Source organism: Xiphophorus maculatus, chromosome 21 (assembly GCF_002775205.1).
Source record: "Xiphophorus maculatus strain JP 163 A chromosome 21, X_maculatus-5.0-male, whole genome shotgun sequence".
In the NCBI taxonomy this organism is placed as follows: Eukaryota; Metazoa; Chordata; class Actinopteri; order Cyprinodontiformes; family Poeciliidae; genus Xiphophorus; species Xiphophorus maculatus.
In genome coordinates this window covers 9207946-9225003 of record NC_036463.1, presented here as the reverse complement: position 1 = coordinate 9225003, position 17058 = coordinate 9207946, and the positions used below count along the sequence as shown (strand labels likewise).

Genomic DNA, 17058 nt, shown 5'->3' with positions numbered 1-17058 from the left:
AGCATCCTAGAGTCAAGTGTGAATCCATCTGTCTGGCAGGTAGAGTTAGCCACAATCAATCCCTCAGCTGGTTAATGGCTGAGGGATTCAGCCATTAATTCACCAGCAAATTCACAACAGAACTTCTGAAAAAGAAAACATTTGAGGTGTTGCAACGGACTTGTCAGAGTCGAGACCTCAGCCTGACTGTAATGAAGAACTTAAATAGTAGATTCAAGCCTCATACTCTGCTCCACCGCCAAGTCTGTGTGATATAAACCGTTTTTAATCTGTACCTACCGGGGGAACCAGTACTCACTATTTTGGAGTGAGAATGTATACCTGAGCACTACCTAGGTATACAGCTGGAAATTCAATTTTAGACAGAAAATAAAGATATGTAAGATATGTAGCGATATTATCACTACTTTCCTGAGTACCTAACCTAACCCTAAAGTATTAACTATGCAGCTTGTACTTCTACTTTCATAAAAAAGTAATTGTGCCCCATGTACATTTTTTTTTTACTTTTTTCTTTAAATTAAATAAACATCAGTGACATCCAACTATTTAATACCACCCCTATCAGCACTACTTAATTTTAAGTGCCACTCTAAACATAGCAACTGTGACCTAAAGACAAGGGTCCACCTACTTTCTGTTTCTAATTTTTGTTTTATTTTTGACAATAATACTCTCAAATAAAGGCTAGTGCTTTAAAAACAGTAGTTAAAGAAAATAAGTGAGATCCCAGCCACAAACAGAAACAATAAGTCCTGTAATTCTCTCCCCAGGGACAACAAGGCATTATCAAACCAGTGCATTATCAAACCAGTGCATTATCACCTCCTGTGAAGTTATAAGGAAAACTTCATATCTCTGTATGGAATGATGAGACTCAACTGACATAAATTATGCTGTATATATCTTTCTATCCTGAAATTGTGTCTGCAGTGGCAGTTTTTGGCAGCAAACACACTAGAAGTTGAAAGTTAAAACTATGGAAACTAAGGATTTAGTCTGTCCCACAATGTTAAAAGCATATAATAAAATTAACTTTTAATTGCAAACAACTGCTAAGAGCCAACTCATTTAGTAACAAGTTGAAGCTTGTTACTAAAAGGCAACACCCTGCATTAAAGTGTCTCAGGCTTGCAGGGCTGTTTTGGAGTGACTCTTTCTTGACACACACCAGAAAGCAGGAATGCAACGGGAAATAATTGTTTTGTTTTGATTAACTTTCTGAGAGTCTTAAACAATCATTAAACAAGTTTCATCAAGGGTATGTCCTTACCAGACTTGTGAGATAATGTGGGATTAAATATTTAAATATTTGGACATTGTTTAACAAATTAAACTTGCTTTGTCTATTGTCTATGCTGTTTTTTTACTTCTCTAACAAACAGAGGCCTTCAAAGAACTGCCGGAATGATTAAATTACACACAAGGGGAGTCTCTACAGATGAGGTGACTTCTGAATATAAAAAGGGCTGAATTAATTTTAGTCTTTAATTGTAAAAGGTTTTTTTTAAATCATATTTACCATCCATTTTGTAGCTGAATCTACTTCGTGTCAATTTATGAAATAAATTTCCATCAAAATACATTGACACTTGTAATGTGAGAAATAATTGAAAAGCTTTAAGTGAGTAAATATGTTTGCAGGGTACTGTGACTGAGAATTTAGTAACAAAAAGCATCATTTTTATTGAAAAAGACTTACATTTTTTTTCTACAACTACCATTGTGGCAGTATTTTCCTTTTGTGTAGGCAATTGTCGCCTTGTCATATCGTCCCATGCCTCAGATAGCACCACTACACTAAATTTACTTTGTTTCCTTGTGACACGTTGAGGAATCCAGGTGAACAGCATGCTGGCAAATGAACTATGCATCATAGCAATAGATCTGATAATCTTCACCTTATCTCCCCAACTGTCATTGTCTGAAATCTCCTAAACAATTCCTTCCTAGTGAGGTGACAAGATCTGAAACACTGATAGCTGTCAGTTCTCACAATGCAGGGACATATCATGTATTCAGCATCTCAGTTAGTGTTAAAATACGTGAGAAATATCAGACAGAGCAAAACTGCAGAACGAGCTGGCGCAATAACTGCTGTGTTTCACTTTCCGTTCCTGATCAAACAGCAGCATGGTCCAATGGCTGATTAATCAGCAGAGGAAGTGTCAAAAAATGTTGGTGTACGTTTTAATCTCACTTGACACAGTATTACATAAAATTAAAAACAACATTTAGAAGAAATGCATGTGAAAGAACACATTTCTGTAAATTTTATCTCACAGAATTTCTAACCCTTAATTAATTAAAATCTTCTCATTTATATCTAATGGCCAAACGTAATCCTTATAGATGTAATAATGTTTTAGCTCTGCCAGTATAGATTATTTTTAGATAATAGTAGCAAATCCAAAACCCTCCCACATCTCTTGATTTACTTCTATTTTTTTAAATAAGACATGAAGTCAATTTGTACGCTTTAAATGAACATCTTGAGCCGAACATTGCTTTTTGTTTCCCTTTGTTTAAACTCTTGACAAAGAGATCCTGGATGCTGCTGCCGGCTGTGGTTTTGTTATATTTAGTTTACAAAGATAAGAGTCATATTGATCTGCTGCAACAAAGCAACTCCACATTTTCCAGGGTCCTTTAGGTTTTGCTAATATATATAAATAATACAATGTTTTTTACTTATGGTGCCGTTTTTCACTCTTAAAATAGCAACTATCTAAAGAGCCGGTCAGATGTTTCCATGCACTCAACATTGGCATGAGTTCTATGTTAATTTTAGCCTTTGGGTATTTGGTTAAATTGCTTTTCGCAAGTCACAGACAATAATTCTGCTTTTTGTAGCTACCAATGATGGTATTAACCCATGGTTCTTATTAAAAAAGCTAAAGCTTATTTAACTTATTTTGTTTTACAACATGATTTTAACATGTAGGCATAGACTAGACACTTTAAGATGATTCAGATCAGGTCTATTCCAGTGGCTGAATATTAGTTCGCCATACTTTTTACACTTTAATGTGTGTTTGGGAATGTTGCTCATTGAAGAATTTTGTGTTTACTACTACCACTGGCTTTGCAATAGGCCTCCAGCATGTTACTGCCACCACTGTGCTTGACAGTTGGTTCAGTTTGAAATCCTCAGTTTGACTTCTTTAAACTTATAGCTCAATAATTGTCTTGTCTGAACATAAAACACTTCCCAAGATGACATTTAACCTGTTCACAGATGGTGAGGCATATTTCAGTCAAGTTTTAAGAAGTCTGTCACTGTGGTGTACATGAATCTTCCGGTTTATGATGAGCTCGAGCCTTTGTGGTTACCGAGTTGTTTTTGAACATCTTAACCAATGTCTTGTAATACAAAGTGACACTTTGGGTTGAGTATGTTTGGCACCATTGAATATTCCAATCAGACAATAATCCACATTTACAATTAACCGCAAAATTATTCATACCCCTGGCAGATGTAGATTTGAAATTATTTTCATTGTGTCATGGACTTTTTTTGACAGGAGTCTCTAAAAGATGATAAAATTATGCGAAAGAAGTACTAATTTGCAAAGAGAAAGATTATTTGTATTTGTTAAGTTTTAAATTATAATTGTTCCAATAATCAATGAAAATTCATAAGCTGGCTTAAAAGCAGCCACGCTCTACTAATAACTGCTGAGCAACTTGTTTCCACTGATATTTTGGTCATTTATCTTTGGCAATGGGCTCCAAGTCTTTCAGGTCCGTAACCCTCCTTATATCTGTCAGATTTAAATTGGGCATCTAACCAAGTCATTCAAAACTCTTAATCTAATCAGAAGAAACATGTTAGTAAAATTTAAATATTATTTTAAAACTAATGACATGAATAAATTGGTCCTGAACTGTACGTCTAAATTGGTTTTGGAATGGATGAATCAGGCTAATATTAACCTTCTGGGATAGTTCTAATCCTAAACCCTATTTTAACTGAGCTCTACCAATTCTAATCATAAGAATGGTTCAGTTAGAATTATGATAGGACTGTAGTGAAGCAAAGAGAAGATTTGTGATTTCTCTACTTTTTGTTAAGGTTACTTTTATCTGAGGATTAGCAGTCATGTATGCTTATACATGAGCTTGTATTTAACATTTGGAAATTAAATCTATTAGTAGAATAGAAAGCTGTACACTCCATTCTTAACATCATCTAAGCTATTTGTTTTAATTACTGTATACAATCCCCCAAAATGAATAACTCACATGTATCATTAATAGTCTAAATGAAATGCAGATCATTTCTGTTATGAAAGGCACTGTTTATAACTATTTATTTATTTTTCTGTTTGTCTATTTTGCTGCTACCTATCTGCCTTGGTGTTTGTATTGTTCACTGTTTATTTAAACAACACAAGTTTACAACAAATATCATCTCTGCATACTTTACAAGAAGAAACCTGTTCAAATCCAGCAACGTAGAATCCACGCACTTGTCACACAAGTATGTTTAAAGACAGCGAAACAAGCAATGTGATTTTGTGTCCGTCTTATTGCCGAAGCATGGAAAGCTTTCCTGATTACATTCAACGCAATTTTTGTTCATTATTACCCTGGAGGTCCAAACAGTCCTAACAAAAGAATTAATGCCCAAACATTTGGACATCTGTTGAGTGGGTGTTTGTTCACCAGTATGCCAAAAAGCAAATAAAGAGGATAATGAACCATGCTGTAATGTACATAATTTCCACAGCTTGCCGATATCAGTCACATTCATGCATTTGATAACATGCACCAATGCACACACAGAGAAACACTGCTGTACTCTGCCAATTTTATTTTTACACCAGCTCAAGTCATGCGGAATTGAGGTTAAAGCTTCAGAGGCAGTGGGATTCTCATCTGCCGTTTCTGCAGACTGACCCAAATATAGCAGGCTTGGATCTGGTCATGTATGAGGAGTAGTTCTTTTTTTTTTTTTTTAAGCTGACGAAACAAAGATGGAAACCTATCTTACATTGTTCTTTGTTTTATGTTTATATATTGTTCAAAATCGCAGCATGAGAGGCCTAAATGATTGTCATGCATAATGACTTTTTGTTTCTCAAAACACTCGATTTTCTGACGGAGACGTGGAATCTATTCTTAGAATCAGAGACAGAAGGCCATGAAATTGAATCCTTGCACGATAACTGCCTGTCTTGAAAGTTCATTTACTTTAGTAATTCTAATTAAAAAGTGCTATCCATGTATTATATCAATTATTTTCACTCTGAGTTAAATAGTTGAAGCATTTATCTCTAAAAAGTTACATAAAAAAAAAAGAGCCTAAACTTCAGTTTCTCAAAAAATGAAGATATTACATAGCAGTCAAATAAAGATTTGACTGTTGATTTGACTGATTTCACAGAATCACAGACAGTATCCAAAAGATGGATAAGACATGAGAGGCCATTACCAAAGAAGCTTGGTGCTTACAGAATATCGCATGTAGTGAAAAGTTTAGTGGAAGGAAGAAGTGTGGTAGAAAAGCAACAGGGATGACTGCAACCTTGAGAGGACTGAGAAGCCAAGTCTATTTAAGGGTTTGGTAGAGATTCATAAGGTGTGGACTGCGACTGAAGTCTTTGCTTCAAGAGCTCACACACACAGGTGTATGTAGAACTTGCACTCAAACTGCTGTATTCCTTGTGATAAACTAGAGAGGATCAGAACTCTCCTAATGGGGCTAAATAGAAAAATAAATCTGTTGCATAGTTGTCTAAGGTCCTATTTTCAGAAGAACATTTAAAATTTTACTTAAGCATTAAGGTGTTTGGATAAAGATTAGAGTGGTTCAGAATCTGTTGGTGTTGGTTATTTGTGTTTTATGAAGTCCAAAGTCCGCATAGTGTCCAGCAGGAAAGTTATCAGAGTTCTGCGGTAATATCAAATTTTCTCTAATTAAAGTCATATGAGAAGAAAAAGTGATATGTTTCTGTTCCTGTATGTCCAAGCAGATATGATCTTTAACAGTTAAGTGACTAAAATGTCCATTTTCATTTGTGTTTTTTACACTGTATTCTCTTTGTATATGTTGCACTGGGCTGTAAATGTGTTGTGCATGTTGCTCATTCCAGTTTCTGTTAATGCGCATTGTATGCCGTCGAGTATGTTTTTAGTGTCTCCAGAGGGAAAAAACAACCCAGTGGGAGTCGGGAACAGGAAACTCCAATGATGGCTTACAGCTTTCTTTGGTCTAAACTATGTGTTGAAAAAAAAACCTCAACACATTCCTTGTGAGCTTCCTTTGTTTTTTTATCTTTAACATCTCCCACTCCTCTTTAAATTCCTCTTTTTCCTGTCACCCACTCTGACAGAAACAGAGGGAGGGAAACAGGTTGTAGAGCTTAATAGAAGAAAGTTTATAAGCAGGAGGACATGTTTGTCATACCTTACTTTCCTAGGGGTTGGTTAAATCTTTTGCAGTGAAGTTATGAGGTCTTCTTTGTGTCCATTATGTGAACACAAAAAGCCTGGCTTTATCATCTACACCAGCGTCAGATGGACTGATGGTGCCACTGAGATACAAGCACACATTCACACATACACACACATCTTATAACAGCCGTCCTTGTTATCCTGCATAATAGAAGTGTTAACTTGCAAGCATGGATGTTTTTACATGCCTGATTTTTTTTTTTTTTTGGCAAAGTGATGTAGACAAAATAAGGTACTGGAACTATTAAGGTATTCCTTGAAATCTGGATGAAAAGCAAGTGGATGACTTGTACGCGAAGGCCATGTGCAAAGTGCTGTGACGTGCCGCAGTGAGTCAAGAAGCGCTTGAGTCACAACTGACCTCGGAGGCAGACTGTCCAGATTTTATAAGCACACAAGAGCTCAGAAGGAGGAGCAGAGACGTTTCTGTTGGATTCGTTGAACATTTCAGTCCCACAGTTTTAGCCAGATTGCAGGAGATCAACTTACAGCTATTGTGGGCTTCTCTTTGAGTGGGTGTTATTTGTGTTTGGTGTGCTTTCCCAGCAGAATGGAGAGCTCGACCTTATTTTGGGAGCCAGGCGGGACAATCAGGGTTTCACATCATGCTGTGGCAACTGGACTGATCTTTATTGTTCTCTCTTTCCTGAAATGGATACGTATCTATGCAAAGTTTCTCATGTTTCCGTCTCTCTTGCACTTTATTTCATCTTCTCATTGTTTGTTTGTCATTGCCAAATTTCCAGTACTTTGTTCGGCGTGTTACATCCACCAGTATTGTTAGATTGTATTGAAATGGTAAAGGATACACCAGTAGAAAGTAACCCATAGTGTAAACAAAGGGATACTTTATTTTCAAAAGATTTTAAATTGGAAAATTGTGGCATGTATTCAGCCCCCCCTTATTCTGATACCTTTAAATAAAATCCATTTCAACCAGTAGTTTTGAGAAGTCACTTAATTAGGAAATAGTCAGTTTATTTGTAATTTAATCTCTGGATAAACACAATAAAAAATATAACAGTACCAACCTTTTGCTGGAGAGTGTCCCTTGAAAATCCATTTTCACGAGTTGCCACAGCTTGTTTGAACTATTAATGAGCCATTCTGAAATGTGAATACACTTTTTGATAGTTGTCGTCTTGATGGAAAGTGAACCTCACGCTCCGAGTTGGAAACTTTTGCAGCTGCTAATATTTTTTTCTTACCATGGTTTAGCGACATTACTCCTTCCATCAACTTTCTTCAGCTTCCCTGTCTGAAAAAAACTTTCCCCACAGTGTATTGCTGCTACCACCAGATGTGGTGACTTCTGACGGAGTTTATCTGCAATGGTTTTTACTTAGCTCAAAGTAAAGAAGCTTGAAAACAAATGGACACGCACATCAAAGATTTTTATTTGTATTTTTTGGGGGGCGGTGGGGGAATATGTTATACACTTTGCAATTATTTTGTATATTTTTGTTAATCAGACAGAGTCCTGATAAGAAATATTGAAACTTGTCATCTTAAAATAAAAAGAAAATGCATCGGATTTGAAGTGCTGTGAATATTAAGCCATTGTAACAAGATTTCAGATTCATTCTTCTGAATTGGAGAAGAGTTGAGGAGCTTGGGCAGAATGAATATAAAATAATGGCTGCAGAGCACAAGAGCGGCATTGATAGTAAAAAGCAAGGCAGTGGTAGGAGACCGATGTACAGCTTAATTATTTTCTACAAGTCACAAAGCAGCCTCTCCACACAAAAACACTCCCTTCCTTGTCTTTGTTACGCATTGGTACTGGAAAAGAACGCAGCTCTCTTGTATTCTCTTACATGTAATTTTCTCAGACTGCTTTGGCCTGTCTCCTGCTCAATCTTTTACTCACACATTCTCCGGCATTACATCGACCCATCTTGTCACTGTCAAGTCATCACCGATCGTCCTCCATCATGCTCACAACTCTGGATCTGTCTTTTCTCTTTCCCTCACACCTCACCTGCCCATTCCTCTCTCTATCAGCTCGGTGACACAGCCTGTCGACATGGAATATGTCCCACCAGACGAAGGTGCTGTGTCATGTGCATCGCAGGCTGCCCAAGCCTGTCACAGCCTGCCACATCTTGCAGCGATTTGCACTGCGCCGTAAAGCAGCAGTAAAAACAACAACTCCATAGCTGAGCCAACATAACTGTGCTTGTAAGCCACAAAGCTCATGCGACTACTTACCAAAACCCTTGTGCGACTCGGTTTCCTCTTACTTTTCTTCTAAAAAGAAGAATGGAGTACTGTGTTGGCTGAATAATTAGAACAGGGGCTGAGAGTTGGAGGTGTGACGCAAGAGAATTTAAAGGAGGTGTTATAAAAACAGGACGAGTAATCGGGGAGAAGTGGATGTAGAGAAGATAAAAAGGGAGACAAATTACTGCAGACAGCAGGTGCTGCAAAATAGGTGTAAAAACGGAAGAGAAAACTGCTTGAAAAGAAAGGCAGAAAAAAAAGAAGCTACAATGAATTGCAAAAGTATCCATACCTCTTGAATTTATTCACAATACAACACCGATCTTCAGCGAATTTCATTTGGATCTGATGTAATAGATCCTGAACAAAAAGTAGTGCATAATGAATGAGACATGAAAAGAAAATTATACATGAATTTCAAAATGTTTTCCATATAAAAATATAAAAAGGGTGGGTTTTTAAGAACCATATTTTGCTGCAAATACAGCTGCCTGTCTATTCAAAGATTCTTCCAAAAGCTTTGTACATTTACAAGCTGAATTCTTTGTCCTTTCTTCCTTTGCAAAATATATTTTAAGCTCAGTAGATTTGTTGAGAAAAGCAAATCTCGCAACATATATTCCGTTGGATTTAAGTGTGAACTTTACCTGGACCATTTTATCACATTAACATGCTTTGATCTAAATCATTTTAAAATATTTCCGGCAATAGAGTTGGAGCTATTCTGCTGGAAGGTCAATGTGCTTTACCTTCCCTTTCACTGCCTAAAGTCTTTTAACAATCTCAATCTATGTATTTCCATCTGTCTTTCCACCAACTCTGATCAGCTTCTCTGTCACTGCAGAAGAAAAACATCCCCAAAGTATTATGCTGCCCCCACTATATTTGAACATAGCAGTGGTCTGTTCAATTGGACGTATATTGTTAGTTTTAGAATTTTGCTTGCATACCACAAAGCTCAGTTTGACCTAACACCCTATCCACATGCTTAAGTTATATCAACATGTTGAAGAATAATGATCCGAGAGGCAATATCTTAAGTCTGTTCTAAATAAACAACAAGAAAGAGCTCTGCTGTGGAGGGAGGGCAGCCAAGACCCAAATGTGCACAGCTTTAAGTTGTCGCAGCACTTTGTTGCTGTGATGAGAACCTCCTGGGCGGTTATTGCAGGGAGCTGCTGGTAAAGGCCTTTTGTGTCAGCACATTAAAAGCCTCACAGACACACGGTGATAAATAGCAGTAGGATATCTCAAAGTGTCCTGAACAGCACTACTGGGCTCTTAGAGTTAACTGCTGACCTGTAGGAGCAAACATCAGCAGCCATTTATGCTCCGTGAGACATTTTACTCCCACGGCCCAATGACTTCACATGGATTAGTGGGGTGAATGAAAGGCAGGATGATGCTGTTTTCCCAAGAAGGGGCTCACTGGGCATTCAGAGTCTGCTGCTGCTGCGTCACTGTATTTCCGGTCAAAGTGAGCAAGACGAGCAGCCGATGCGACGCTGCACCTCTACAGCATAATCACAGCAGCCTGTAGCATGTCTAGCAGATTCCTGCTCTGCTTTGTCATTTATCAAAGGTTTTACCTCACTGACATTTTCCTGGTGTGATGTGGAAGAAGTGGGTGATTTTGATGAAGGTGTCTGAAAGGTCATTTTCAAATTTCGGTTTGGTGTTCTAAAATGACTTTCAGGCTTCATTCATTTTCCTTGCTGTGCATGATTTGGCTTTTCAAACTAAAGCTTCAAACAATCTGGAAATGAAAGCCCTTGAGATTTGACTCTGTCTTTTTGTTGTTCAGTTAAATTCAGTCCACTCATTTTTTTTGTTTTTTTTAAGCAGCAATTAGTGAGAAGTATATTGCAAAGGCTGCTTACAACACAAAAGACCAGGTGTGTATCCAACTGAATAGATTTTAATCAATCCCAATTCAGTTCATGTCAAGATCTGATCATTGAAGTACAGTAGAAACATATGATCAGAATTATGACAAATTGTATATGAAGGTCAATCTAAATTGTAGCACATTAAAATTTTATTGATCATATAATGCCAGTTGGTACAGAACCCACCTCGGTCCACATAGTCAGCTACAGTTTCTGCAATCCCTCAATCTGTGTGAACATGTGGCACCATTAAATAAAACTCCAGCAGGGACACCCTTGGAGATAAGAGAACAATGGAAAAAAAATCACTGGCCCATAAGTAGAAAAGTAAAAAGAGTATCCACAGTTAATGGGAGCAATGCCTACGTCAGCTTTACGTCAGCTTCCCCACTAAGAAAAAAAAAAAGGACAGCTACAGACATTAGAACAGAGTCAAGGGTACTTTCTACATAAAAGAAAAACACTATAGTACACAAGCTAATAGGAGTCAGAAGTCTGTCAGTGTCCAAGAAGGACACATAGCTAAATGAAGAAGTCCAGAGCCTGGGGTACTTTCTACATCAAAGAAAAAAAAAGAGATTATACAAAGTTATTGGCAACAATGCCTCCTACAGTTACTCTGACCAGAAAAGAAACACTGCTAAACACAGAATCTTTTTTTTTTTGTTTTTACATTTTTAGTCATATTTCTAAACTAAAAACACCTAAGCACTGAGACATTCCATATCTCACTAAAAAGAAGGACACAATGTTAATGGCAGAAATAGCACTGTCAGTAGCTCAATCCAGGAGCAAGACAAAGCTAAACACATAAAAATGGTCAAGAAGATATTTCTATAGGTCAGAAAATCAAAGTATACTAAGGTAATGTTAGCAATATCGCCATAAAGAAAAGACACAACCAATCACAGAGGTGTTGAGGAGGAGCACTTTCTATGTTTTATGTCATTGACTCAGGATGTTACGGAATCTTTTTGTGTCTTACTACAGAGTGGAAGAGGAGACAGACTGCAACCTTCAGGATGTTTCCTCTGAGGTAAAAGATGAAGAATCAATTTTTTCATTATTAAACATATCTGTGAATTTTTTTCACTAAAGTCTGCATTTGTAATTTTTCCCTGCAAGCTCTACAATGACTTATGACCTATGTGATAAAAAATAAATATGCCAGTCACTGATTATCAAAGAAGTACTTGTTTCAAATGCAAATGAGAGGACTGGTTACATACTCATCACAAGTTTATCTTAGAAAAGTTTTTCGTTCTTTTCCAAATAAGCCTTGAAAAAAATGAGTGTGGGTCTCCTTTAAAGAAAAGCAAATTAGTAACATTAGCATGAAAGATGTCAGCAGATATTTTTCATACATGCTGTGTGTAGAGGCTGTTAAACTTTATTTTCTGAATCTGCAAATATATTTATAAGTGCCCTAGTTATTTCCTTTTTTTGAATACTACCCAAAATTACGCTGCGTTACTACTATAATGCATCCAGGTTTCATGTTAAAGGCTACTACCTTCAGTCTGGTCTCTGTACTTTATTTGTACACCACCTAACATAAAAGTAAAGGAAATGCACTTTTGAGTCTCGTGTACCACATCCTACGCTGCGCAAGTAAAAGCTGCTGGGTTTTTTGTTTTTGTTTTTTTTTGCATTGGCACATCTACGCATACAAACACCTCTCACCTCATCACTGGTGCATCTCAGCAGCTCTTTAGCATATCTCTTTCATCTTTTTTCCTTGTAACCTTTCTCTTATTTGCATGCTATGAATCAGAAGAAGTCTGTGAATCTCTTTTGCATTGATTGGCAAAAGAAAGATGGGGCTGTCAAGGCTAGAGATGCATCCCGCTGGAGGTACGAGGCCATGTTCTGTTGTGTTTGTAACCTTGCCCAGGGAGTGAGTCCGTACAGGAGAATCTCAGGCTGTGGTCTCACTGTAGCTGCACTTTAGGGATTGTGCAGGTTATGAGATTGTGATGTTTCCACTATGGCCGCCCAGAGGTCTCTCTTGTATAAGTGAAGATGAGTGGATATAGCCCAGGCTGTCCAGGAGTGCCGGTTTTCATCACTTCCCATCACACAGCAGACACTTTAGAGAGTGTTTTTGTGGCTAAAGAGTAATATTGCTTCTCTTCTGGTCTACAGGTTGATACGGAGAGGCAGGACACATCACAAAGCCTATGGCACCGTCTGGACCACCGGTATCCTTTCACCGCCTTTTCTTTATCTGAAAGACTCCTGGTTGTGCTTTTACTCACAATAGTTAATGCACTGGTCTTTATCATAGTATCGCATGGTAAGTTTATTATAAATAATGATCACTGTTGGTGACTAAAGAGAAAACCTGTGGTATAAGTCAGTACCACAGATTTTATCCAAATCTTACTGAAGCTCTATCAAATTTAATAATTGTGAATTTTCTTTGTTTTACAGAAATGTAGGAGAAACTTTCAGTTTTTAGTTCTTGTAGAACAAATCACTTTGTAACTATGCAAGCTAACAAAGTGATTTGTAATAATTTTCAAGTACCACATAATATGAATACAATAAACACTGATAAATATGCGAAAAAAAAAATTAGCTTTCTGATTTTCTGTCAAAATCTGCTACCACATCTTCTATACTCACATGCTTAACTCAAGATTTAGCTGGGCTAAATCTGGACCTGCTAGTTATTCAATTACAAGCGGATAACCTGCAGCATGTTTGTTGAAATCATGTCTCATCAGCTCAATTACTTCTCATATTTGAATTTACAAACTTGTAGCCTTTTCCTCCTATACAAATGACTTATGATAAACAAACCCCTATATCTTGAAGGCATCAGGCTTTATCAAATTATTCACCAAGTCACTCAAGTGATTTTTTAGATCTCTTCTTAGCTTGACTGGAGATCACAGATGGTATAATAAAACGGAAACCACGAGGCTGGAAGAATTGTTCATAGATCTGTGAACCAGAATGGTGTCACAGCATGGATGCAAGCACAGCAACAACCAACATGTTCCAACTCATCAATTTTTTTAATTCCATGATAAGAGACTCTTATCATGGCATCACACCAGTTCTTATGTTAATCAGATAGGCGTAGTTTATCTGTGAACCTCCAGAGTTCTTAGACGCTTATTCTGGGGTTAATGTTTACATCTGAACTAGACTCTCTGTAAATGCTAACTGAGTTGCCAAGAAAGCAGAGTTGTTGTTTCAGGAGCAACAAAATAGAAAATTAAATTAATGAAACAACAAGAGGAACTGTTGTTTTACGAAACGCTTAGCAAATATTATGCCAGTTTTCAGGAAGATTGAAATGTATTTTTTCACAAATTTGCAAAGCATTAGCAAAATGTTCACACAATAGCAGAGAAAGGTATTGAACATTAAAAAAAAGCGTTATTGAAACATGCAAGAAATCTGAAATGAAGACTAAATGTTTGGATTTTTACAGGGTGATTCAGATTCTTGACAGCAAAGCAGACAGTCAAATTAGTTAGTTGTAATAAACTAGTGTTGGACCTTTCAGTGAAATTTCACAAAAACGCATTCAATTTAAAATAATCAAATTTCTCTCATGAGCTGGCCTCCTTACTTGGACGTATTTAGTGAAAAGGAGATCATTTTGCTGTGCGTCAGTCATTTCTGCAACAGGATGAGCTGAACATGCATAGATTCAGATGACTGCTTTGTGTGTTTTGATGAATCTGTGTTAATTATAGGACTGTGAGCACATATAAATGGAAAAAGAATAAGAATCGAAATGGATGCAGCAGCAGGCTGCTGCACAGAGAGCTCTGATTTGCATTATTTTTGCATTTTACTTTTTTTTTTTTACAAGTCTTTTCTGTTGCTTTGTGTCTATTATGTTTGCACTAAGTTATCTCTCTTTATTTTAGTTTCTTTGTAATTAGGGTTTCTCATTCTGCTAATTTCTTTAGAATATTTTGTCTTGTTTTCTACTTGTTTTTTTTTGCACTTTGCTTTCCTTATCTATTTTCTGCTTGTGGTTAATGTGTTTTTTATGCATTGTTACATCTATTCCAGTCTTCTCACACCTGCTGCTCTTAATGTTCTTGCTGCAGTTTTTCTGGTGAATGTACTTTTTTCTGTCTGTAATAGATAGTCTTTGGTGTTATTTTGGCTGCTTTGTAAACACCAGCCAATAGCATCTCTAATAGTATTGGACGTACATATCTAAAAAAAAAAAAGTCGCATTTTCTTTTGAATATTTTAGCCATGCCGTACGAAGAAATCTGTGAAAAACTGAGAATATATATATCAATATATATATAATATTTTAAAGATCACACAATTTGTCCCAGTTTTGTTTAGTTAATACTATAATACTATAAAAATGGCAACATAATTTCCATTTGATGCTCATGAAGGTCGCTACTAAAGACAGAGCCAAAAACTGTCATATACCTGCATAGTGTACAGTGTATCCTTAGAAACGATTTTGCCCTATAAAATGAAACAGATATTCCAGAAAAAAATGGGCCGTCACATTGTTCCTTCTTGCTCTCACACATCTCCATGTTCCTGCCACTGAAATGCCTCCTCACAGTTTGATGTTGTCTCACCCACACTCACGCAGAATGGTGTTAGTGCAGTTTTACTTTGCCTGCCAAGTTTTAAAGAAACACAACACTTTACAACCGAAGACATCTATGCTCATGTCAGACATCTTTTTAAAAAAGAATTCACATGTATTGAGCCCTTTTTGGGAATAATTTAAAACAGGACAGCAACCATTTACATAATGAGGATGAGCATTATATTTTCTTTTAGGATCAGACAGGTTTTAATCAAGCACTGTTTGAGTTCATGCTGCCGAAGCACAGAATAAAGAAGTAGGGAATGCCGTTGAATACATTGAAGCTGATTATGAGTTTTATTTTTGTGCCTGAGCTGGTTTTTAATTAGTTGCACCCTTTACGAACATTTACTTTTTGTAAAGCAAGGTGTTTGCTGTCTTGATTAGTGCTATAGTAGAATACCAAAATATGACGATTCAAAAGTGCCTTTCAAAAATACACCTTGAACTTTTTTATACTGTCAGATTGCAACCACAAACTTCAATGTGTTTTAATTAGCGTTTCATCTGATAGAATAACACAAAGTAGCATAAGCTAAGACAAAAAAAAGTTTATCAAAATCTTAATGTAACTTTTCTTTTACAGAATTTTCTTTTTTTTGCAAATGAAACTGTCCCTGTCACTTATTTTCAGCCTGAGTACTTTTAAAGAATCACAATTCAGTGCACTTAATGACTACATACATTTGATATTAGGCATGGGCTGACTTAAATAACAATTTTACTGTACTTACACCTGTTTGAAATAGTATTTGTGAAAGAAGGAGAAAAATGAACTAGCACCTACTTTCATTTTCACACAATTAGAAAATGACTTATTTTATTCAGGGTTATCAGAGTAAAGCGGGCTGAACTGATATGTACACAAAACATTTTAGTTTTATATGTTTAAAAAAATCATGTCATTTTCTACCACTTGACAAATAAAATCGTCCACCTAATATCCCAAGCAAGTATTCTGAAAGTTGTGGTTGAAAGACATTTTTTCAAGAATAAGCTTTCTCTCATTATTGAGAGTTCATTTTAAAAACGTTTTAGTCAAAATCGTGAGACGTTTTCAGAGTTCAATTTAATCACTGAAGCTCATTCCTATAATGTTTTGCACAAACTGTTCCCAGTGGTCGTGGTTTAAAAGTACACATAATGAGTTAATTTGCACATATGTGGGAGAGCTGATTTTTATGTATTATCCTTATGCAAATTAGAGGCAAGGTGCGAAGATGAGAGAAAGTGTGAACAGGATGAAAGAGACGTTTCTGTCTAGTGTTTCATAATGACGGTGGGAAAACACACACACAATGTGAAGGTGATTTCAGGTGGAGCAGTAAATCCTGCTGCCACAAAGTCAAACTCCAGCTCTACTCACAGGTGTCCAAACCTCCAGGCAATCTGCTGCTCCCACCCTGCTTTACTATCTACGCTGTAGACCTGGGTGTGGGACACATTTAGACAAACATTATACTCCTAGGTGTTCATTTAGATGGAGATCAAAGTCTGTTTGATGTTTGCTGCTGATCTGGTTTGAATGCTGCAACTTTAGAGACTGGAAACAGGTGGTCTTGCTTAGTGTCGGGCATCTCGACGGCCACCCATGGTTAAGAAATTTAAAGTTGGTGTTTTCTGTGAATGTGATGTGGCTTTGGCGGGTAACCTTTATTTACAGTAGCACATGCAGTTCTTTGTCTTAGAGATTACCATGTTATATCCAAAGTATGTGTTCCAGTCCCAGTAGGAAAGCCAAAAACCTTATAAAAATGATGAAAGAGTTCCATTAGCCCCAGTGAAACTGGGGTAAAGTTTGGGGTTGTAGAGGTTTTTTGCTTAAGGACAGACTAGTGCACTTCACAAAATAAACGACACTATGATTGGGCAATAATGGGACATCCAAAAAGAAAA

At 36.7% G+C, this 17058-nt stretch overlaps 1 protein-coding gene across 1 annotated transcript in view; it reads left to right on the top strand.

Moving 5' to 3' along the window:
• The window catches only part of LOC106699607 (sodium/hydrogen exchanger 9), a 76999-nt gene that overhangs the window by 51113 nt on the left and 8828 nt on the right, over nt 1–17058 (top strand). Inside the window, exons 13-14 of the mRNA XM_023326022.1 lie at nt 11562–11607; nt 12717–12772. Of these exons, the coding sequence (XP_023181790.1) occupies nt 11562–11607; nt 12717–12772 (102 nt within the window). The remainder of the gene's footprint in view (nt 1–11561; nt 11608–12716; nt 12773–17058) is intronic.